The following is a 24570-nucleotide window of genomic DNA, read 5'->3' on the forward strand; positions in this document are numbered from 1 at the left end:
GCACGGCTGGCCTAAAGCTTTGTTCTCCTCTCGTTATAGTGGGACAAGGAAGTACGAGGAGAAGTGGACTTCCTCCTCGCTGGAGACTGAGCTGTCAGTCCAAGGGGAGGAGGAGGTGTAACCAGCTCTGGTTGTGGGGTGACTCTACCTACCTCATCTACCCCGTGGGCCTCTTCTTTGACAGACGGTTAGGGTGCACAGAATCATCCCTAATAATATCCCTGCCTTACAGGCATTTGTGGGCTACTTAGGGGAGCTGGGGATGTGTGTTGTAAATGTCAACCAACCAATTTAGAAGCAAACTTGGAACATGATTCCTTCTTGGGTTGGGAACTGTCTGTTCTTGGGAAATCCGTCTCCTGCAGTAATGACAGTAATAAATGGAGGAGACCTCAGCTGACGGCAGTTGGCAGCAGATGGGAAAACGCCCACCTTAAGTACCGAGTCGGTTAATTATAGCCCGGTCGTGTTTACTGCCCTTCGATGAATCTCTTGAGAGTCTGTAACTTCATCACCTACAGTGGTTCACAGCAGCTGAGCAGGCCTTTTCAGGGGACTGGCTCCTCCACTAACTCAAAACACACGTCTGTAGCATCAGAGGGCTGGGGGATTCAGCTGACTTATTTTCATGAGACCTCCTTGTGGGGATCCACCTGCGTAAAACATCAGGGGGAGGATGAGGCCAATAAAACCGTGACAGGGAGGCGACTCTAAAACTCACAGAACCCCCACCTCTGACTGAGCCAGTCACAGGCGTGGAACACCCTCCTCTCTAGAATGGGTAGACTCAGACTTCCTGAGACCGTCACGTGGACAATGCCGCCATTTTCTGACAGTTTCACTGACAAAACAATGCCACTGTTGGCAAGTGCAATGTGTGCAGATCTGCCGCAGACCCAGCCCGCCCAAGAGTGGATCACACAGGTGCAGGGGCAGAGAGCCCGGCTGGGCTGTTCCTCAGGCCCAGCTCTCAACCAGGAGGTGACAACCCTGGTGCACATCAGCATCACTTGTGGAGCCACCCTGCACCCAAACAAATCAGGCGCTCTTGGCAGGGCGCTGGACATTGTCATTTTAACCCCACCAGGTCATTCTATTGTGCAGTCTGCAGGCTCCAGCCCTGACGTCCACAGTGCCAATTTTTAATGTTCCAAGTATTCACGCAGCTTGTAATTCACAACATACAGTGGTAGCTAACCCTTGTCTTCCCAAGGTCTTTGCCAAGCCCAGGAAAATCGCCTGCTTATCCTTACAGCTTAGGGGATGACAACCTGTGGATGTGACACACAGCACAGGTCTCCCGTCCCCCTCCCTACGTAGCTGTTGGATCTTTGCTTTTCTCCCTGCTGCCACCCCCCTGGTTGAGACCCTCGTCCCCTCTTGGCTCTCGCTGATTCCTTGCAACCTTCTGCGAGCACTGACTCATTATTTCTCTGCAACTCCAAAGACATGTCTTTCCTTTGCAGCCCCTCAGTGCTGCCCCCCGAGTAGAAAGACACTCGGCGTCCTCATCCGGGCACCCAAGGCCTTTCATGTCTAGGCTGGACATTGAGTACTACAGTGAAAAACGCGCCCTGAAATCCAGGCGGGTCCCTATGATGCCTTTCCCTGGACACCCTGTCCCTCACCCCACCATGCCATGAGGCTCCATCAAAGGCTCTTTTCTCCAGCAAAACCTTCTCTGATCTTCCTGTCTCTCACTCCCCACCTGGCCCAGGCCTTCAACGCCTCAGTGCCAGAGGAACACTCGTACAATAAGCCTTGCTCGTACATGTCTGACACACAGTGGCTGCTTGAAACATCCCTGAGCCAAACCATTTCATCCACCACACTCTCAACGTGCGATCTTCTTGCTCGTTAGGTTCTGAGCCCTATCTCACGGCAGTGGATAACACGGTGCAAGCAGCAGAAAAGGAAAGCTTTGAGTTGGGTTTGGGTTTGGAACTCTGCTCTACCTCTCTCTCCAGCTGGAACCTCATGGGCAAGTTTAAGTCTCCTCAGCTGTGAAGTGAGGGCCACAGCTGCTGGAAAGGCGGAGCCAAGGACTCGAGACGCATTGACACCTGACACACCCCAGCTGACCAGGTATTTCCCTCCCCCGGCACCAGCCTACCCATCACCAGGCACTCTGCAAAATTCCGGAGTAGCTCCCAACTAGAGCGCTTTCGTTCTGGACGATAGGCATCCAGAAGGCCAAATGGCTCTGGTGTAAAGTTAAACGTCTGTTAGATTTTAAAAGCCTCCTTTCTCTGACCCTAGTCATCAACATGGTACACCTGTCAGCTTATGGAATTCACTGAAGTGTCTGCTGAGTTCCTATCCCTTTAGATTACAGACAAGAAAACTGGCAAAGGCAATGGGGTTCCCTTTAGGAAGAGCTGAGGCTTCAGAATCCCCAGTAGACTCCTGGCTCCACGCTCTTCCCTCTGGGTCGTGGGACCCTGCCATCCAGCCTCTCGAATGCAAACACAACCACGTAGTGTTTTGAAATCAAAACCAACACTCCAACGATGGGTGTTTTAAGTATTTTAATTAAAAATATAATTCGTTAGAGTCCTTTCAGCCCCGTAATTTGAGGCTGCAAAGGGCCGGCTCTGGTTTCTTGCCCTCTACCTTGAGAATGGGGACAGCACTAGCCTTTCTGGACTGTGAGGATGAAGTGAGCTAACACATGCACGTCTGACAGCCTGGACCGGGGCCTGGCACGTGGCTATCAGTGGGCGTTGGCTCTCAGCACCACCAGCACCACTACATGGGCTGCTCTGTGGGGAATTCTGTCACATAGGACTTTTAGGTTGTTCTGTAATGTGTTCCATTACAGGGAGGAAGAACACAACGAAAATAAATTCCATCTTGAATGCTTCTTGCTTCATGTATGAAAGCTCGGAACAAAAGACACTTGAGAGGCAGAAAAAAAAAAAGAAACTTTATTGACCTCTAATCTTACCATGAAACACCTATAAGAAATAATTACAAAAGAATGCAGTTTTTTTTAAACATACTTTTGGTATGATCCTGATACGCTGATCCTTTCACAGAAAGGACTATGTACAGTCTGTGTGGATGTAAAGCTCACTGTTGCAAATACGAATGTGGCTGTGCAGGGCGGCAGTACCACGCGGGGAAAATGTAACAAGTGCAGAATAAATTACAGCTTCACACTTTGCCTTTTTTATTTCTTCAACTAATTTCCAAATACAAAAATGTAATTATTCAAAGTGAATTTCCATACATATATATATACACACACACATATATAAGCTATATAAGTGTTTGTGTGTACACATATATACATATGTAATTCTGCTGCAAGCAGTGGATCAAAAAGTGAAACTGTTCCTTACTGCATTTCATTTCTGAAAACCCACAAGACTATTCATGAACTCAGTTACAAACAGGGTGTGCAAAACCACCAACCATGCTGGCGAAACCCTGAAGACCTGATTCTGGCTGAAGTAGAGAGAAAATAAAGTATAAAGCGCCACCTGCTTAATTGTCTTTTCTTTAGGTTTTTTGCTAGAGACACTGACGGCTAAGGAAATGCACTGCACGGTGATCAGGCTGGGCTCATCAGCGTACAAAGGTCACCAGGATTCGTGGATTACTTAACGACCTTTGAGTGGACCGGTCATTAGATGATCCCTTCATTCTTTCAGCCAGAGACAGATACTTTTTAAAAAAATACATTCTGAAATCTGGAACTTTGGTTCTTTTAAAGCCTTTGAAAAAAGCAAAATAATTTCATGATCATAGGACTCCACAGGACTTTTTTTAAAAAATTAAAGTGTCAGGTGAAACCAGCTGGACGGGGCTCATGGGCCACTGTGCCCCACACGGGAGGGCAGCCCGAGGCACGCTCATGGTCCCTGCTGGCTTGCAATACTGACTCCCAGCCACGGGTAACACTGCTTATGTTCTGCTGTGCCCGATATCTAATTCTTTGTTACTTGAAAACACAGTTTTGTACAAAAATATGACTGTTTCCTTAGAAAATAATATATACTTCTTCTTTTACTAAAACCTGGCAGATAGAAAAAATGGTATATCAAAATATGGTAAACAAATGCTGTAAAATACTAAATCATTAAAAACATCTCATAGCAAGACGTTGTGCTGTGCGGTTCTCATCCTGAAGCGTGAGCAACACTGTTTCACTGTCCATCAAAGGGCGGTGAACTCCTTGTCCTGGCTGGATTTCACTCCGTGTCCCAAAGCACACAGCAGGAACTGTCTCAACATCGGCCATTCTCACACCAGCATCTCCTCGGCACATGTGCTTCAGAATTCATGAGGAAACACCCTCGGGGCCAGCGGTGTCCAACCCTGCTGAGATCAGCTCCATCTGGAGCACTCTGAGAGCAAAGGCAGTTCCACCTGGGTCCCACCACGAGACTGATTTAATTGGTCTGGGGTGAGACCCCGACTCTGTTATCTTTTCAAAGATCCCCAAATAACTCTATTATGCAATCAGGGTTGAGAATCATGGCCAAAGGCACAGGAGGGAACAGCCATTCCAGCTCTACAGCTATCAACTGATTGTCTGTACGTATCATTCATTCAGTAACGAAGCCTTAATATTAAACAGGGATCACATGTAAACACGACCATCACGGAAGCTAAAATGAAGAGTTCATAAGCCTAAACACATCTCAGCACACACAATCCCATGTAGTTATATGCTTATAACGTATACATACAATTAGGGTATTTTGGTTAAGCAGAAACTAGTATTAACATAATTTGTACCTGATAATTAAAATAAACAAAATATCACCAAGCCCAAACATTTTCTAAGACATTTCCATAACTTTAACAGACATCGGTTTTGCAAACTCCACAAAACTCATCATGTCATGAACATACTGATCTGTTACTTGGATGAGGAACTAAACTGAATTCTAGAAGTTTCTAGAGGGGCAAACAGGAGGACATGGCCCTGCCCAGGCTTGAGGGAGCCCCAAGGCATCCCAGCATGCAGTCTTGACTTTCTGTTCATTCACGTCTTCCTGTCTCTGAGCAGTCACTTCCGTTACGCACAGATCTTTGGCTTTCTAGAACCACGTGATTTTGATCACTTGGTTTTTAGTGTTCATTCTGGAACAGCCTCGGTGAGGCAGCCATGGTTGTGTCCTAGGCGACAGCCTCTCTGTTAGAAGAAGAGAGAACCTTCTCGCTCTCCTCCCCAAACTGTGAGCGTTTATTTCATGAGGGAGCGGTGTAAAATAACGTGCAATAAAACACCACTTCTCACGCGATAAAAACCGTGATGCTACGTGTAACTGAACTCGAAAGCAGCTAACGAGAAAGCACAGCACGGTTCTGCATTCTGAAGGCTTGGTAACCAGCAAAGCACATTTCCTTCGCAAGGATCAATAAACTTCTGGCACTTGTCTTGCTGCACATTCTCCGTAGTTCTTCTACTTCCGCATAATACTTAAAGTGCAATCGTCCCAAGGCTTTTGCTTCCATCACAAATATTATAAAGAAAGAGCTGTCTGGGGTCAAGAAGATATGGCACAAGTAATATGTAAAGAACCCAAGAGGCTCCCGCAGCCTCTGGCCAACAGCAGGCTGCCTGCACGTGGGCTTCACACAACAAACTCCGGAACCTCATCATGAGTGAGATCCAGAGAAAAGTACTTGCTGGTTCTTTTGACTGGAAAAGCATCTTGGATGTTGACGCACTGCTGGGCCAAGCAGCTGTTGCAATAGAGGCCTTCCTCATCAAGTTCATGGCCACATCCAAAGGTGTAGCTCTGAGCAGTGTCCTGACACAGACCTGCGATGCGCAAGAAGTCTTTCTGGTAAAGTCTGATGTCATCCAGGCTCAAGCTATGTCGGTCAGTGGACGTCTTTGGCTTTCGACACACAGTCTGCAAAATAAGGGGAGTTTGAGACGCTTAAAAGAACAGACTCAAGTGAGAGGGTGGTGTAGCTGCCCTGCAAGGCCGGCGAGGGTGCTGTGAGAGGTGACAGAGTCCTTGGATGTTGCAAAGTGCTGGTCTGAGGGCCGCTGTGGCGACAGGCATCACCACCACCCCCAACGCAAGCAGCACCAAATGTGTACCATGTGCCAGGCCCTGGTGCCAACACGCAGCATGTATTAACTCATTTAATCATTCTAACAGCTTGGGGAGACGGGTGCTATTATTCTCCATTTTATGGATGCAAACACAAGAGGAACCCAACTCTGCCTAGCACGCAAAGATACTGTTTATTTTTTCACTAGGATATGGCGAGTCAGTCTACACTCTCATGCTGACGTTGCTGCTATTTTAAGAAAAAATGGGAAAACAAAACAACTGTTACACAAGCAACACAGTGTGAGAAATTATTTCTCTAAAAGCCAGAATCCCCGGGCAGAATACAGTGTTGCTGGTATGGAAAGGGCTGGGGAGGCAACACCAGGACCACAGGGCAGCGCCTGAGCCCCCAGGAGGTGAGGGGCTGCCAAATGCTCCAGCCAGGCTGCGGCAGAGCTGGGACTCAGCATCCCGGGAGGCCGTCCTGGGGGAGGTCCCAGGGTGGAAGAGTGGTTCAGATCATTACATGCAGCACAGGCAGTTAATGCGTCTTTGCTACAGCGAGCGTCCTGTCTCCAACGTCTGCTGCTTCGCACGCTTTGGCTAGAAGCAGCACTTTCAGGAGGACACTTCACCAGGACGTCTCCCGTCTGGGTGACACCCCTGCCCACGACGACTGCTCGTAAGCCTGGCTGCAGTCCTCGCAGGCTCCATCTGGACTTCACACCCAGAACCACCTGGTCAGCTCCACAAACCCTTGAGGCACGCACGGTGCGGCTGTGGAATGAGTTTTGGCTGTGCCCAGGAGCAGTGCTGGCCTGGAGGGGGTCACTGCTGAGTGGCAGGGCTGGGGCGGGCCCAGCAGTGCGGCACAGGAGCTCTCACCCTGGTCCGCCACGCTGCACACACAGCTCCAGGGATGACTCGAGTTTTCAGGAATGTGTTTAATAAGCATCGTCTTCGTATTATGGTTACTTCAACGGAAGCAAGAGAAAGGAAGGGCAGTTGAGAAAAGAAGGGGGGAGGGTTTAAAAAGCAGGGGATGGAGAGGGCCACGATGCAAGAGAAAGAAGGAAATAAAGAGAACCGCATCAACAGGATGCAGATAGAGTCCAAGCAGGGAGGCACACGTCAGCGGCAGGCTAGGCCCAAGCCTGAAACCACGAGTTCAGGGTCTTGGATCTTAGTGCTTGACACTGTGACAGTTTAACCGCCATCGCAGCTCGTCAAACGCTCTAGCTCAGCACACTTAGAAAGTCCATTCTGAATGCAATGACCAGCGTGCGGTCTACCACGACACACGGGGCGAGATGATGATTTTCCAGGTCCAGGTCAGTGAGCCCATGTGGACACCCCCACACTTGCACGCACACATGCACACTGGCTTCCACCTATGTGCAATCCAAAACCAAGTACGTGGTACGTCCAAATAAAAATCAACTCACACAGAAGTGGAACTAGCAAATAAAATGCAAACAAACTGATAACACAACTAGAATTTTTGTCCCTAGTTAGAATCCTTTCTTGAAGGTTTTTAACTTTCACTCACTTGTATAAACATAATAAATGTGAGTGGTTATGTACAGCTGCCTGTAACTGCAGTTCCTAATTTAAAATGCCCAATTTCTCTAGTACCTGTGGAAGGGAATCGGTGCTCTGGCCCCGGAGTTTCACCACGGTTTCTGACGAGCTGGAGGTGGAAGAACCGATTTCTTTCACAATCAACCCTGAGATAAACCAGAGGAAAACACAATGAATGTATCAAGTTAGCCACACCTCTTGCCACATATTCTCTCCCTCTTTTGTAAAGACTGACTTATTTATTAAAAAGGCAGAGTGAGAAACAGAGATGTCTTCCATCCAATGGTTCACTCCCCAAATGATCGCAATACCCGGGTCTGAGCTGGGAGAAGTCAGGAGCCAGGAACTCCATCCTGGTCTTCCAAGTAGGTGGCAGGGGATCAAGCACTTGGGCCATCCTCTGCTGCCTTTCCAAGCACGTTAGCAGGGAGCAAGATCAGAAACACAGCAGCCAGAACTCATATGGGCACTCCAGTGGGCATCTGGATATAAGATGGTGGCTTCGTGAGCTGCAGCTTAACCCGCTGCATCACACCGCTGGCTCCTCCTGCCATATATTCTGACATGAATGACTACCAGCACTGAGAAACCACAGAGAAACTGCCTCAGGTGCTGGACAGCCAGAGTGGTACACTCTCTCCAGGAAACAGAGGGCAGTGCGGAAATGGGCCATCAGAGTGGAGGACGGGGTTTCGAGTGTGAATCCCGTGGAGTTAGAAATAAAAACAATGACTGTAGGCGTTTCCTTACTGCAGCTCAAAGCCTCCCTTCCCAGCCTTTGTGATTTTCACTGCAGAGAGCTGGCCTGGAAGAGGGGCAACCGGGACAGAATCCGGTGCCCTGACCGGGACTAGAACCCGGTGTGCCGGCGCCGCTAGGCAGAGGATTAGCCTATTGAGCCGCGGCGCCGGCCTCCCTTAACTTTTTTTTTTTTTTTTTTTTTTTTTAATTTTTTTGACAGGCAGAGTGGACAGTGAGAGAGAGACAGAGAGAAAGGTCTTCCGTTTTGCCGTTGGTTCACCCTCCAATGGCCGCCGCGGTAGGCGCGCTGCGGCCGGCGCACCGCGCTGATCTGATGGCAGGAGCCAGGTGCTTTTCCTGGTCTCCCATGGGGTGCAGGGCCCAAGGACTTTGGGCCATCCTCCACTGCACTCCCTGGCCACAGCAGAGAGCTGGCCTGGAAGAGGGGCAACTGGGACAGGATCGGTGCCCCAACCGGGACTAGAACCCGGTGTGCCGGCGCCGCAAGGCGGAGGATTAGCCTAGTGAGCCGTGGCGCCGGCCTCCCTTAACTCTTTAGAAATGTCTCTCAATGGGGCTGGTGCTGTGGTGTAGCTAGTGAAGCCGGTGGCATTCCTTATGAGCGCTGGTTCGAGTCCCAGCTGCTCCACTTCTGATCCTGCTCCCTGCTAATGCACCTAGGAAAGCAGCGGAGGATGGCCCAAGCGCTTGGGCCCCTGCACCCTCATGGGGGACCCAGAAGAAGCTCCTGGCTTCCTATTGGCCCAGCTCTTGACACTGTGGCCATTTGTGGAGTGAGGCAGCAGATGGAAGATCTTTTCTTTTTCCCCCTTCGCACCCCCCATAACTCTGCCTTTCAAATATATAAATCTTAAAAAAAATAGTCACAACAATTGGGTGTCTAGCATGTGCACCATAGATATTACGTGCTTTGTATTCACTACACTTTCAGTAATAACTTCAACTGAGACATGAAATATGAAGCCACTTGGGGTTTACATGTAGACAGTTTAAGAACTTTCAGGTGATGCCCAAGTTCTGGGGCCTGGTACAAACTGCTTTAGTAGAGGGTGCCTCTCTAGAAAGACCATTATCTTCCACAGAGCACTAAGGCCCTGAACAAATCCTCAGGGGAGCATGTGGACCTGTGCATGGATGGCCCTGGCTGTGGTTCCTTGTGGGTTTCCTGCAGCTGTGTCTGTGGCTGCCATGGCTGTACAGTCTTCACCAAAACCCTAACCCTGGCTGCACCGGGCAAGGCGGTATCAAGAGCCAGGTGCCCAAACATCGAGCCGCCGACTCTCACCCGCAGCGGAAGGCAGGCAGAAGGGCACACTGCACTGCCGCCTCACCTGCGCTCAGGCATCAAGAACAGTCCACATCTGCTCACAATTTTTTTTTTTTTTTACATATAAGTCTTTTGAAACAGCCATCATGTTAATGGCTTTCCATTATAAATTACATTGTTTCCAGTTAAAATTATAAAACTAGGGGCGGCACTGTGGCGTAGTAGGTCAAGCCTCTCTCTGCCTGCAGTGCCAGCACCCCCTATGTGTGCCATTTGAGTCCTGGCTGCTCCACTTCCAATCCAGCTCTCTGCTATGGCCTGGGAAAGCAGTGGAAGATGGTCCAAGTGCTTCAGCCACTGCATTCGCATGGGAGACCCGGAAGAAGATGCTGGCTCCTGGCTTCAGATGTGCCCAGCTTGGCCATTGTGGCCACTTGGGGAGTGAATCAGCCTGTGGGAGATCTCTCTCTTGTATTTCCCTCTCTCTCTCTGTAACTCTGCCTCTCAAATAAATCTCTAAAAAAAATTTACAAAACTACCTACCCCATCACCAACATTAAATCCGTGGAGGGGAGTGGGAGCCCTCATCTGCCCCTCCCCATGGGCACTCTGATGGCCGCTTTCCACAGTGCGTGAGAGGACATCACAACAGCTCGTGGGAACAATGAAAAGCTAAGCTCTCATTTTGGGGCACAGATTTTGAAGCTTTGTGTAGTTTTTCCCTAATGCACATTTTCCATGAGCTTGGTGAAGACTCCTCGTATGTGCGTGGAACTGTGCTAACCTGAGGCCTGACTGCTGTTTCTAGACTCACAGCACTTTCCTCTCTGTCATCTGTGACAATGAGGCCCTTCCAGGTGCATCATATGACTCTGTGATTTTTAAGCAGCAAAAGTAAGTAAAGGCCCCTCACACAATGTGGGGAGCAGAAAATACTGACTCCCAGTGCTGGTGCTTGTCCCCTTCTCTTTCACGGCGGGCACCTGACCCTGTAGCTGACGGCACTGATTGGCAAAGTCTCTTCTCCTGGTCCTGCTCATGGTGGAGAAGCCCCACCCCACCCCTTCTGCGTTTGGAGGCACCTGCTTTTCAGCCTAGGTGGATCCGACTAGAGGAGAGCCAGTCCCATGGGAGCTCACCAGAGTGTCCATTCAGCTTCCGTGACACCAGCATGTCCTCCGTGATATAGATGCACATGTCCGGGCTGACTTCCAGAGACTCTTCATTCATCGGCTCCAGGTCCCTGGGGTCATCAACCAACATCTCTATTTCTGACACAGAAGCAGGGAAAGGCACTTAATGACCCGGAGAGAGCTGCCATCATCCACAGCCACTCTGGGGGCAGTTGTGTCATTACTCAGATTTGAAAACAAATTTACTCTAGAGACTCTTCAACAGCAAACTCCCAGGGCCAGCCCTCAACCAGGCACTTCTTGTTCTCTCTGTCACAGGGTTGCTGTGTTGGCTGCGCATCCCCTAATGCCAGGATCTGATGAACAACACTGCCTTATTCTTAGAAGAAAACCTGCAGCCTTGCTGGAACACAGTGACACACAGAGGACCTCCTGAGACGCACAAGGCCGTCTGCCTCTCACAAAGCCAGGCCTGTTGACAACGGCAGAACAAACGCCTCATGAAGCTGCCTTTTCCCGCAGCTGCTGGCTTCCAGTGACTTGATCTGAGAGCCGAGAGTTCTGCAGGACCCCCCCCAGTCTGCAGTTGTCCCTAATACAGTTGCTATCTTCCCACACCTGCATGCTAAAGCACTTACTTAAGACAGGAGAAAGCAAAAACATGAGCACGGCCGAGGCAGACCAATGCCCGCTTTGGCTGGCATGGGTCATGGGTCTCTTCTTCCCTCTGCGACATGGAGGGAGCTCCTATCAGCTCTGCACTCTGCTTCTTTTATGCTCCCTGTGGTTCTGGTGACGTGGGAGGCACTTACAGAGTAACGTACTCATTAGCTCAATGGCACGGCCTCAACTCTTTCAGGGGAAGTTCAAGATGTTTTTGTCACTGTCATGCACCCCACTCTGTTGTCCTAACCACTGTCTTATTTCACCTGGGATTCAGAAATACTGTTACAGACAGGAATGCAGGACTAACCTCTCCTCTGCCCCATAGAAACAGCTAAGACTTAGAACCTATGCCCACCCAACCCTTTGGCTCAAAGGGTCATGACCAGAGGGACGCTTTGTTCACAGCCCAATACAAGCAAGTCAGGCAAGTCGCTGGGGAAGACTTTTCTATTACTGCTACTTGGCTGCTCTCCTGACATGGATCCTGCAGGATGGGCAATTGAGAAAGCTGGGAGAGCAGCTGCAGTGGGCCAGGGACGGGAAGGCGCCATTACCATCGTCCTGGGAGTCCTCCTCCAGGCGGTCCTTGCCGCCACTCTCCACGCCAGACGTGTGGGAGCTGCCGTGGCTGGTCATGGAGCTGCAGGTTTTCAGCCTGCGGTGCAGGGCGCTGCCGGGACAGCTGTCCTCGGGCCCCGCGTCCCGCGGCTTGGTGTCTGCCTCGATGCCCGAGGTGTGCGAGCTGCTGTGGCTGGCGGTGGAGTGGCGAGACAGGCGCTTGTGCTTCACGCTGCCCGCACTGCTCCCACTGGCCCGAGAGCGCTTCTCCAGCTGGTCCATGTCCAGGTCCAGGTTGTCGCTGATGTAAGACTCCCGGTACTGCTTCTTCTCTGTGGGAGGGGGGACAGGGCGCGTCACTACTCTCGACCAAGACAGGAGGAAAGCCATGCATGGTGATGGGAAGCAGGAGCTTGACTTAAGAACAAACAAAGTGAATAAAAACCAACACAACGGGTCTGAGGGAGTGGTTAAGATACCCAGAGTGTCTAGAAGTTTCAAGCATGGCAGAAGGACACAATTCCAAGCAGGGTCACAAAGGACTTCCTGTCCACAAACTGTGATCGGCCTATGGTGAGGAGGGCTCAGCAAGTGCAAAGGAACACTCAGAGCTTGCATAGCACCGTGGCATCGCCAGGACTGCCACTAACGTGAGCTTGTGATCTGGGCTCCATGGCATGGTTGCTATTTTTAACATCTGGTCCTTCTCCACTGGTAATCTCAGAGGCACTGCTCTAGAAGACTTTCATAAATGTAATTATGCTAATTACAATTCATTTTAGCCATGCATTCACTTTGGTGTGCTGTTAGCTTTAGCTGTTGAATACAACATAAAATGAAATTATTCTTCTGAGACTTTCTCTTAAAGAATCTAAAATCTAGATTTTTATGAATATAAAACTGCTCTTTTCTATGCAGGCTGAACTCAGTGAGGCTTTCTCATCTACCCAGAAAGCAGTTATCACTGCTGGTTTGATGGTTTGTGTCATGTGGCCTCTGATGGGTAAAATCATTCTTTAACATCAATAGTGTTCTTTAATGAAGACAAAGACACTGAAAAGACCCCTTTTATCAAACATTATACTAACCACTACATTACGGTGTAAAATGACAACTGAGCTACGAGCATAGAGCTGAGGACAAAAATACTTTTTTGTTTTGGGTCAGAAATTTAAAAAACAAACAGCTTATTTAGCTTCCTTGATTTTTTTAAATACTAATGAGAAAAAACACATTAGAACGCTGTTAAAATCAGAGAGTGCATTTGGGGAATATTAACATGATATTACTTTAGAATCTACTAACTAGTAGACTAATTGGATTCTCAGGGGCCTGCTAATGGATTTGATCGTCTTGTTTCTCGGGTAAGTGAAAATACTTGGACTCCTGATGTCTGAATCCAGCTCTGAGGTGTAATCACCATAGGTTCCCTAGGGAGGGAATGAACGGCAGGAGAAACTCCAGATAAGATACACTTTCCAGGATGCAAAATCCAGGAACTGTTGGAGCAGCTGTGTACACCACCGGGCTCCATCTGTGTCATCCTAGGAGCCGGGCTCCCCCACAAGGCGGGTATGTGCAGCCATACAGAAAGCAGACTAGAACCTGACACCAGAGCTGAAATCACCTACACACACCAACAGTGCACCCCTCCGCGTCCCAGCTCTCAGCGGCGGGGGGACGCAGACTACTAACAGAGTCTGCCAAGCTCTCTTGCAGGGCCTGTTCCCTGCAGGTTCAAGGCAACAGCGCAGTGGCCCTTAGAGAAAAATCTAAGAAGACAGACAGACAGATACACAGATAGATTCCATCTGCTAATTCAACCCCCTAAATGCATGCCACAGCCAGGACTGGACCAGGTGGAAGCCATGAAGTTAGAAGATGATTCAGGTCTCCACGCTGGTATCAGTGACCCAGACACTTGAGCCGTCATCTGCTGCCTCCCAGGATGCACCTCAGCAGGAAGATGCATCAGAGGTGCAGGTGCCAGGACCAGAACCCAGGCACGCGTGACACAGAGTACGACTCAACTGCTGTGCCAAATGCCTGCCGCTGCTGTTCTAAGACATTTAGAAACAGTGCATCTGAAACGTGGAAAAACTCCTCTACTTCTGTACAACAGCCCCTTCCCTCCCAACTTTCCCACAGTTCTGAGTGGTCCACAGTTCTGAGTCCTCCCTCTCAGGACACTCATGAGAAAGCAAGTGCTTGCCAGCCCGCTCCCAGTGCAAATCCTAGCTCCTGTCAACACGTCAGCACGGCCTCGGCGCTCCACAGGGCTGGCTCCGCTGCCTCCCCAGCAAACATCTAAGAAGCTTCACACAGCTACAGGCAGAGGGAAGTGTCTGGGTCTTTTTGAAGCTTATTCTCAGAAACGTGCCACTCGCCCTCCCTGGGTGTCAGGGGCTCAGGGGGCCGGCACATCCGCGTTCTGCTCTAGGAGCATGGACAATGCGAGGCTGCTTGGACCTTGTGGTGGACCACAACACACTGGGTGAGCACCGTGTTCTCTTAACACAGGGCCTCAGCTCACTCTCCAGCTGCGACGCATGCTCAGGCTCCAGACTTTTTTAAACCACACAGGGCACGTTTCTCCTCTCCCACCCCCTCTGAAAGAATCTTCTGATTGCTTCCCACTATAAAAATGTTCAAGGAGCATTTAGGGGAGGTGACTCTACATGAACTTTAACGAAGAAAAACACTGACTCTCTATGCTGTTCTTATGCTAACCTAATGCCAATAAAAGGATTTTTCTTGTTAGAATTATAAAGCCCTTAAATGTAGGTGAACCAACTGGGTGCAGGGCAAAGTTGGCCCAGAAAAACCTTGTTCTCAGGCCCTTCCTCAGACCTGGAATTACTTCGAAGGAGAAGGCTCTAAGCGTGCTTCCTCTAGAGGAGGAAAACAAAGACAAGCCTCCATACTCGTGCACATCAAAGCTCTAATCTGTATCTTCAGCACCTCTTCACTCCTCTCCTGTTACGGTTTGAATGTCCCCTTCCAAACTCACGGTGAAATTCGGTTGTCACTGTAGCAAGACGTGGGGCCTTTAGTGAGTGGGTCCGGGCCCTGCCCTCACGAGTGGGTCACTGCTGCTGCCAGGGCGAGGGCTGTCAGGGGAGTGCAGCCCTGGCTTTTCTCTTTCTCTCTCCCTCCCTCTTGCTCCTCACCCTCCTTCCTCCTGACATGGGACTTCGCAGCAAGGAAGCCCTTGCCGGATGCTGGTACTTGGGGCTGGACTTCTGAGCCTCCAGGACCACGAGGAAATACGTGCCTGCTCTTTGTAAATCACCCGGTTTGCTCCTGTCATATTTTTGTTTGTACTGTTCCTGTTTGTATTTTGTTATAGTAAGCCTTCAAACACATCTGCTTCTATGCTTGGCAGTGAACAAAGTGTTGCTCCTCTAAGACCCAGAAATTTCTTCTAATATTACTTTAGAACCCATGGAGGAGATTCATTAATTTTCTTGGGCTTTGAAGGGCTTCCTGTATGGTCAGCTAAGCAAGAATTTCCTCAAACGCTGCAGGCAGGAAGCCTAAGGAGTCAATGAGCATCTCGAGGTGCTGTGGTGGCCACGTAGGAATGAGGCAGCCTTGGCGAATCAGGGGCTCTGCACCCCGGTCAGCTGGCCTCTCAGCTTCCCTCGGCACGTGTGCCTCCAGCTGAATGCCTCCGAGTACCCCTGTCAGCACAGGAGATAGGTCTGTGACACGGATGAGTCACTGGGGAGAGGAACCAGCAGTGTGGCGCAGCGGACGCCAGCACACCTGACAGTTACACCATTCTCTCGGGAGACAGATAAGGCTGGTGACAGACAGTGGGAGTGATTCACACTCTAATCGCTACTAAGTTACAAGGGAATCTCCAAATGAGGCCTCACTTGGATTGAGAGATGGTTTTTGAGACAAATCAATCAGATGCACAAACCTGTGAGGTTTTTTTTTGTATTTAAGAGAGGCTGAGTATCAGATTCTGCAGGGAAGGTGTGGCCTGAACTCACACTCAAAAACTGGTGTCAGACAGGAGGCCCACATGGACTGCACTGTCCCAGCTTTATCTTAGCAAAGCCCCCACAGGGCTGGCTGACAAAATCCTCAGAGGAACCCTTTGTCACTCTTGCTGGGCCAGACTTGGGGCCTCCCACCTGTCAATCAGAGATGTCAGGACCACCTTGGGACCCGCCCTTGGTGTCACTCTAATGTTAAGGAATACTGCGGCTAACAGCACCAGGTATGTCAGTGCACGCAGAGCCCTGAGACGCAGTTGGCATTTACAACACGGGTGAACCCTCGTCCTGGACCTTTACAGGGTGGCTTTTTCCAAGGATTTCAAGTCACGCAGGTGGAAACTGACAAACTGTACATGACTGAGGCGACCTCAGAGACTCGGAACAGGTGCTGAGCCTACCCCTTTGCTTTCCAGGTCAGTGATGAGTTATCAGCAGAAATGCTGCTCTCAGTGTAGAGGGCCCCAGTCCCCACAGCCCACTGCTCAGGGGCTCAGGACAGCTACAGAGCAAGAAGCCACGCGTGGCAAAGGCACTGTGTGCGGCCCAGAGCCCGACAGCCGGGGTTACCTTCGTTTTCCTCCAGCTTCCGGATGTGGCGCAGGATAGGCTGCAGGTTCATGTAGAGCCGGTGGCTGTTGCTCAGCAGTTGCAGGAGGTGCCTGGAGCGCAGCGGGCAGCCCGTGTAGTAGATGAGCTTCCTGGCTGAGGGCAAGCCGTCGGGCAAAATCTCAAACCTCTTACCCTGGGGAGGTAGAGCAGGAACCCAATTCAGAAAGGAAAACCTCTTGTTTGCCAAGGTCTCCCTCCCTTTCTACTGAGTATGGAAAACTAGATTCAGAAGTAGAAGTACACAGCTCCGTTTAAAATTCCCTGAGCTGGAGGGAGGCTTTGGTGTAGTGGTTAAACTGCTGCCTGGGATAAGACCCCACAGCAGAATGCCTGGCTTTGAGTCTCAGCTCCGAGTTTGAATCCCATCTCCTGGGTTCAAGTCCCAGCTCCAATTCCAGGGTGCCAGTGAGCAGCCTGGTTGGCAGGTGATAGCTCAAGTATCTGGGTACCTCCGCCCACATGGGAAGGTCTGGACTGTTCTTGGCTTCTGTCTTCAGCCTGGCCCAGTCCCAGTTGTTGTGGGCACTGGGAACTGGGCCAGCAGATAAAAGATCTTTATCTCTCTGTTTTTCAAATAAAAAGGGAAAAATAATGAAAATTCCCCAAGGGATATGTGATTGTTTCCCCTTCACATATTTGTTTCAGTGATTTCCGAACAAAGCAGAATGATGGATTTTGATGACAACCAGATGTATGCCTTACTACCCTGTCACTCTTTGAACCCTATCAAAAAACAGACAGAGGTGGCAAAGTAGAAAAATAGCTGGGAAAAACCATGACTTTGCTCTAATAAAGCAGAAAGTATCATTCTCAATATTCTAAAAATAAAAGTATTTTTCCTGTTGAGAATTGTAGACCTTTCTTTATAATGTTGAATTTTAAATAGATATTAATAGAAACATCTTTTTATATCACTCTTTATTCATTGCTCAAAAGAAGTAACTTCCCGGAGAACAGCCAAGCCCCACGCTAAGAGCGATCTGCCCTGTGATTACAGCTTTCTGTTTGCTACTCCTCCTGCTGCAGGCTCCTTGTGGTAATTCCACTCGTGAACCCCTGTTGTACTTTCCTCACTTTTCTTGTGCAACTAGAGTAACTCAGGGTAGTGTGGTAGGGACCAGACACATAGTAAAATTAGTCATTTCTTTTGCTGTAGAATTTTTAGATTTTGAGTTTCCTACTGATCTTAGTGACAAGGAAGATAGCACATGCACAATAATATAAGAAAGCAAATTACTTTCAGCTTCAACTTTTAAAAACTACAAAAGTATTTTTATCTGTTTGAAATGTAGAGTGACAGACTGGGAGGGAGGGAGAAGACAGAGAGTGAGAAAGATCTTCTATTCATTGGCTCACACCTTACATGCCTGAAACACAAGGCTGGATCAGCTGAAGCCAGGAGCCAGAAACTCCACCTGATGTCTCAGGTGGGTGGCAGGGAGTACTTGGGTCCTCCTCTGCTACATACGAGACACATTAGGAGGAGGCTGGATTGGAAGTAGAACAGCTGGGACTAGAAGCCGGCATCCCCATGTAGTGTGCAGGTGTCCTAAACAGCAATTTGACCTGCTGTGCCAGGACGCCTGCTTCAGCTTTATTGTGGGGCACGCATTAGTGCAGTCGTTACGAGGTCACTTGGGTGCCTCCATTCCTGGGTTCAATTTCTGGCTCTGCTTCTGACTCCCGCTTTCGGCTGATGCACATTCGGGGAGGCAGTAGGTAATGGTTAAGGTAGTTGGGTCCCTGCCATCTAGGTGGGAGACCCAGAGTGAGTTCTGGGCTCCCGGCTTCAGCCTGGCCCAGCCTCAGCTGTTGGGGCATTTGGAGTAAACCAGTAGATAGGTGATCTTGCTCCATCTGTCTTGGCCTTTCAATTAAATAAATAAAATAACATTTTTAAAAACTTCTGTGACAGACAATATAGTTTTAAAAAAATGACAAAAATGAATAAAAAGAATCAACCAGTAAGATGTATTAAGTCAGAAAACTTACCACAAACACCAACTTTCCAACATTTGTCCAGGGGAAGTCATAAAGTAACTGTTTCTCTTCATCTAGATTCTATGGAAGGAATTACAAGGCATATAGAATGAATGGGAGAAAAATGATAGATACTCTAAAATAGTTCTGACTTCCCTCCCAGAGAACTGCAATACAATCTGATGGAGGGCCCCAGCTCACTTTGGAGAAGTGTAGACAGTAATTAAAAGATGACTGATGCGACCCCGTAGCTTCTGTGCCAGTGTGACTGCACAAACCAGCCTTCCAAGGCAATCTTCTCCCTACTGGCCTTTGCCAAAACGTAAATAAAAAGTCCCAAAGATGCAGGCATTCAAGAGATGTGACAAGGCACTCGGACTTTCCTAACTGGATACTGTGCCTACATCAAGGATGAGACACCCTTATAATTTCCAGTATCTCACAGAAGGACTCCCTTTCCCCTGACGATGACTACAGAACAGCACTAGTTCACCTGGAAAGAGGTGTCAAGTACTACTTACTCAAGAGACAAGTTTTATCAGGAAAGTACAATGGGAATTAAAATGTTTGGCCAGAAACTTTGTCATTTTTCTCTTCACACTCAGTGGTCTGCAGTGATGAACCTGGGCTAAGCTTTTGTTGGCTTCTGTTACAGAGGAGTTGGGACTGTCAAGGGCCAGGCTGGGTTGCTCCACCCACACTCCACTGCCCATACCTGTGCTCGCCAGAGACCACAAGTGGACTGGTGAGTCTGCGGCAGGACCATGCAGGCTCCCTGTCAACCTAGGATGTGGCCCACCCCACTGGACACGCAGCTCTTATTCACCAACCTGGAAGATCTGAATCCCCCGCATAGTCAAGCCAAGGGTGAGTGAAGCTTCAATTTCCCTTTTATCCTGTAGGAATACAATTTTGTGAAAAAACATGTTTTTCTTGTTCAATTCAGCACCCAAGAAACAGAAACTTTAGGACTGGAAAGTTTATGACTTAAAAATTATCTCTGTCCAAGTCTTTCCACATCCTTAGTCTCCTACAATATTTAAGAAAATTATGAGCACATTTTCCATCAATGATGGTATATTTTACTTTTTACATCCCTGTGATGCCAAGCTTCTACTGGTTTTTACTAGTATTATATACACTTTCATATTGGCAAAATTCTAAATACTTAGGCTATCAATAACTCCTGTAAACAAGACTATTTTTGGTGCTTTTGCTTGGTATCTTATACTTACTCTTTTCTCATATATTACAATTTTAAATCTAATGTCCTAGTGCATCCTGAGATGCATCAGATTTTTTGTATCTAAAACTGGGCAAGATTCCCAACTCTGAAGTGGAAATGAGAGGCAAACAACTATACATTTAAAGCTCTCCCCTGAGAGTAATAAAGCCATAAAAGCCTTCTATTCAGTTAGTTCAGAAATAGTTATTTTTAAGAAGTTATCACTTGCTGACATAATACCCATTCTACTAGCTGAAGCATACACTGAAAAAAAAAGGGGGGGAGGGGCGCCATGGTGCAGTAGGTTAATCCTCTGCCTGCAGCACCCGCATCCCATATGGGCGCCAGTTCCAGTCCCAGCTGCTCCTCTTCCAATCCAGCTCTCTGCTAAGGCCTGGGAAAGCAGCAGAAGATGGCCTAAGTGCTTGGGCCCCTGCACCCGCATGGGAGACCAGGAAGAAGCTCCTGGCTCCTGGCTTCGGATCGGCGCAACTCTGGCTGTTGCAGCCATTTGGGGAGTGAACCAATGGAAGGAAGACTTTTCTCTCTCTCTCTCTCCCTCTCACTATCTGTAACTCTACCTCTCAAATAAAGAAATAAAAAATAAATAAAAAATAAAAAAAAGGAAGGAATGAAGGAAGAAACTACAAGTTTAGGAAAAAATACTGTAAAATTAAAAGTACTCTGAAATTTGGCCACATCTTTTAAGAGTTCATCTGTAGCAACCACATACAATGTATTAAGTTCAGAACAGAAGGTAAATAAAATTATTAAGTAACTAAAATATTTTCATGATGATTTCACAATAAAAACAACAAATATACATATATTCATTAAATTTAGTGCCAGTTTTCCCATAAACATGGGAAGAAACATTTTTAGAAAATGCATCCTCACCCGGCATAGGGAAGAGGGGCCCTGGCCTGTTTCACTACTGGGGCTGTTTCCTGGCACGTGCAGACGAAGGTCTAACAGGAGATCCATCCATCACTTCTTAGTTTCCTTTTGCAACTAGACTGATTTCTCCCTGTGGTAAGACTGTGCTCCTTAAAGGGATGCTGTTCACGTATGAAGTGTGCATGAGTGAGAAAGGGTCAGAACATTCTTATCACAATGTTCCCTATCCTGTCCACCTTACCTCCATGTACGTAGCCCCCTATGATGCCAGAATTAATGGCTGTCACTTGATTTCTCCAAAGCATAGAAACTGCCCCTCAGGTAATACCACCTACTCCTCCACTTTGTTTCCTTACATTTGCATTAAACAGCTTCAACAGCAGGCCGCAGTGCCATTTTCTATGCAATGTTGAAGTACCTCATTTTAAACCTATCTACCTTACTAGAAAAGATGATTTTTTTAAAAAAAATATTTATTTATTTATTTGAAAGGGAGAGAGAGGGACAGAGAGAGGCCGAGGGAGATCTTACATCCATGAGTTCACATTCCAAATGCCCACAACAGCCAGGCTGGGCCAGGAGCCTGGATTTCAGTCTAGGTCTCCACATGGGCAGAGAGGACTGGAGCTCTGGAGCACGTACTGCCTCCCAGAGTACACGTTAGTAGGAAGATGAGCTCAGAGGTGGAGCCCAGACACAAACCTAGGCACTCCACTGTGGGATGAAGGCATGTGTCAAGCAGTGTCTTAACAGCAATGCTAAATGCCTGCCCCAGATTCTTCGTTTTAAACAGAATTGTTTAAAATAGCGAGCTTCCCTAGGAAGTAAGGCAAGAAGGAGTATTTCTGAGCACTTACTAATGTGCCAGATATTCCACCTTGTTATGCCGGACTCATTATCTCATCAAATCCTCAACCCAGTGACGTACACAGTAGTATTCCCACTGAATACTCATAAATGGCCTAGGATACTAGTTACAACTGCCTAGCAGCCCAGCAGCAGTGAGCAGTGACGCAGGGTTTCTAACAGATATCCCACTCTAAAGCTACAGCTTTTCCAACTTATTCTTCATATTTCTTTCTTTCTTTTTTTTTTTTTTTTTTGACAGGCAGAGTGGACAGTGAGAGAGAGAGACAGAGAGAAAGGTCTTCCTTTTGCTGTTGGTTCACCCTCCAATGGCCGCCGCGGTAGCGCGCTGCGGCCGGAGCACCGCGCTGTTCCGATGGCAGGAGCCAGGTGCTTCTCCTGGTCTCTCATGGGGTGCAGGACCCAAGCACTTGGGCCATCCTCCACTGCACTCCCTAGCCACAGCAGAGAGCTGGCCTGGAAGAGGGGCAACCGGGACAGGATCGGTGCCCCGACCGGGACTAGAACCCGGTGTGCCGGCGCCGCAAGGCGGAGGATTAGCCTGTTGAGCCACGGCGCCGGCCTATTCTTCATATTTCTAATAAACTGATTGTCAAAAATCTCACATATTTGCTTTTTCTCATGTAAAGTGAGATGCTACAAATGAAATCTCTTAAGGGAAAAAACCCGAATCAGTCCTTTAGGAATTGAGCCAAAGAAGAACGAATGCCTCTCGAGGATGAGGGAGCAGGCGCAGTGCATCTCTTGGGCATGAAAAAGAGAAAACACATGCACTGGCTCCTTATCAAGTTTCCAGAACTGTCTGGGAAGACTGCCCAGGTGTCCACAGACCCACCTGAGCCTCCCCTGGTCTGGTCAGCCTAATCTTACCTCAAAGAACAACACAGACTAACAGTAACGTTCACCAGCTGCAGGCTGAGCATCAGGCTTCATTGCACCGAGCGCTGTTTGAAGCACTCTTTACCCAAGAATTCCTTTAGTCACATGCACCTGCAGATGTGGGTATGTTACTGTTCCCATCTAACCACGGGCAAACAGAAGCACAGAGGTGCAATCACTGGCTCAAGGTCACACGGTGAGAAGCCCTGCTGGGATCAGCCCATGTTCGCTGATCCTGGGCACTTCTTCCCATCTGGTTTGAGAACCTCCTTCAGGAGTTCCCACCGATGAAAGGGCACTTGTGTCTCAGGGAGGGGCAGGGGGGTGGGGGACGAGAAGACAAGCTCAAGAGCAGCGTGAGCAACTGCCGGCAAGGGCCCCAGCTGTTCTCGGGTGTGTGACCCTGCTCCAGGACAAGAAAATGAGGCTGGAGACACACAGCAGAGGAAGCCATGACCTTCAGAGAGTGGAGTGCAGTGGCTTAAGCATGGGAGCTTTGCTATCCAGAGGCCATAACTGAATGGATCTGCCATTTAGGCTAACAACCTCAGGTGAGCTACTTACTAATCCCCATAACCCTTAGTTCCCTAGTCCGTAACACCAAGACTACAGTCCCTTCCTTATAGCACTGTGAGGATTAGAATACAACAATAAAGGGTCCCCAATAAACACAGACTTCAGAAACACTGGTGGTTGTGGCGATGACCTTGTAATCAATGGATGCAGTGCAGGTATGGCTTCACTTTGAGCACTATTAAGCATCATTATCAAACCAGTCACAAATGTTAACCTTCACTCCCCACCTTGAAGCAGAAAAGCAGATCTGGGGAGGAGAAAAAGGCCTCCACAATCATTGAACAGCCAGAGTTACACTGTGCAGCCATCTGTGACTTCCCTGTTAGAACCACTGACAGACGTTCCACCCTGCTTCCAGGCCGGGGCAAAGCCTCACTGCCTCCAAGACTGACCACGACTACAAATGGTAGCTAAAAACAGAAGGAAGGAGCGGTTTCCCGCAGAACTGAACCCCCGCCCCATGGTGACACCATGCTACGGAGTGGCAGGGCCGTACCTTGTACAACCTGTAGTAATGGACAGCGACATCATCCAGCCGGACGGCCTCTTTGATGTATTTCAGATGTGCCTCGGAAGCTGTCAGTGCAAACTGATCTTTGTGCATGTTTGGAATGTGCTTCAGGATGTAGTCCTTCCCCCTCTTGGAAACAACCTGTTGGGAACCAAGGGGTGTGCAATGCAACATCTGCTGGAAGGAGGTAAGCACTCCCCTCACCCCGGAAATGGTGAAAGGAGGAGAATCTAAAATAGGCCACGGACACTGGCTGGTTTCCATTAGAAGATTCCCGCTGTTACTGTGTTTCCATCACGTGTTATGTTATGACAACGCTGAAGCAGTAATACTAGAAACTAAAAGCCAGCCTAGTTGTACGGCTCCATCCGTATCGAGGAAGACTATTCACAAGCACTGGAAAAAATGAGTGCTCTTGGCTTTAGAGCCACAGGAAAGTGCTCCATGCAAACATGCGGAGTTTTGCGCACATCAGTGATGATACTTGCAAGAGTAATGGTTCCATGAAAACTTCTACTGTCAGCAAACCTCTAGGTTCCGGATCTGCCTTTTCTCAAATTTACGGCCACACAGAGGGAGGTTCTAATGTTACTCCAGAGAAGGTAGGAGACTCTGAGACATTTTTGTTTCTGACATAAGAGAATGACAAGGACACTCTATTTGAGTACTTTGAAACAATTTGATTTCAACACTCCACTCTGGTTCACAACGGCTTACACTCTTCACTGGACAGTTTGATCTTTCAGATGTCAAACACATGTAGTATCCAGCAGCTTTATGTTGAAGATTATAAAGTATGGAAAGAATTCTACTATAAAGTACAATCTTTAATTTAAAATATTTTTTAAAATACTGATATTCTGTTTCTTCCTAGTGAGGATTTAACACAGTGAAATATGACAAATTATTGCTCAATTATCCGGTTTTGCTGAAAAATCAAGTTACATGTTGTTATGTCTAGATTTTTACATAGAAATCATCTAAATCAGTACTTGTCCATCTTTCATTGGTCCAAAGAACCTCAGA

The 24570-nt window shown here is 48.4% G+C and overlaps 1 protein-coding gene across 4 annotated transcripts in view; it reads right to left on the bottom strand.

Annotated features, from left to right (window-relative positions):
• Positions 1-2912: 2912 nt before the first annotated feature.
• Positions 2913-24570, bottom strand: part of FRMD6 (FERM domain containing 6) — an 82169-nt gene continuing 60511 nt past the window's right edge. For all 4 annotated transcript variants that reach the window (XM_062205140.1, XM_062205137.1, XM_062205138.1 and 1 more), the window contains 8 exons: positions 23530-23685; positions 19420-19485; positions 18602-18670; positions 16568-16742; positions 11987-12322; positions 10773-10904; positions 7659-7750; positions 2913-5873 (listed from right to left, as the gene is read on the bottom strand). In XM_062205140.1, the coding sequence (XP_062061124.1) occupies positions 5589-5873; positions 7659-7750; positions 10773-10904; positions 11987-12322; positions 16568-16742; positions 18602-18670; positions 19420-19485; positions 23530-23685 (1311 nt within the window). In that variant the 3' untranslated portion in view covers positions 2913-5588. The remainder of the gene's footprint in view (positions 5874-7658; positions 7751-10772; positions 10905-11986; positions 12323-16567; positions 16743-18601; positions 18671-19419; positions 19486-23529; positions 23686-24570) is intronic.

This window comes from Lepus europaeus, chromosome 11 (assembly GCF_033115175.1).
Source record: "Lepus europaeus isolate LE1 chromosome 11, mLepTim1.pri, whole genome shotgun sequence".
In the NCBI taxonomy this organism is placed as follows: domain Eukaryota; kingdom Metazoa; phylum Chordata; class Mammalia; order Lagomorpha; family Leporidae; genus Lepus; species Lepus europaeus.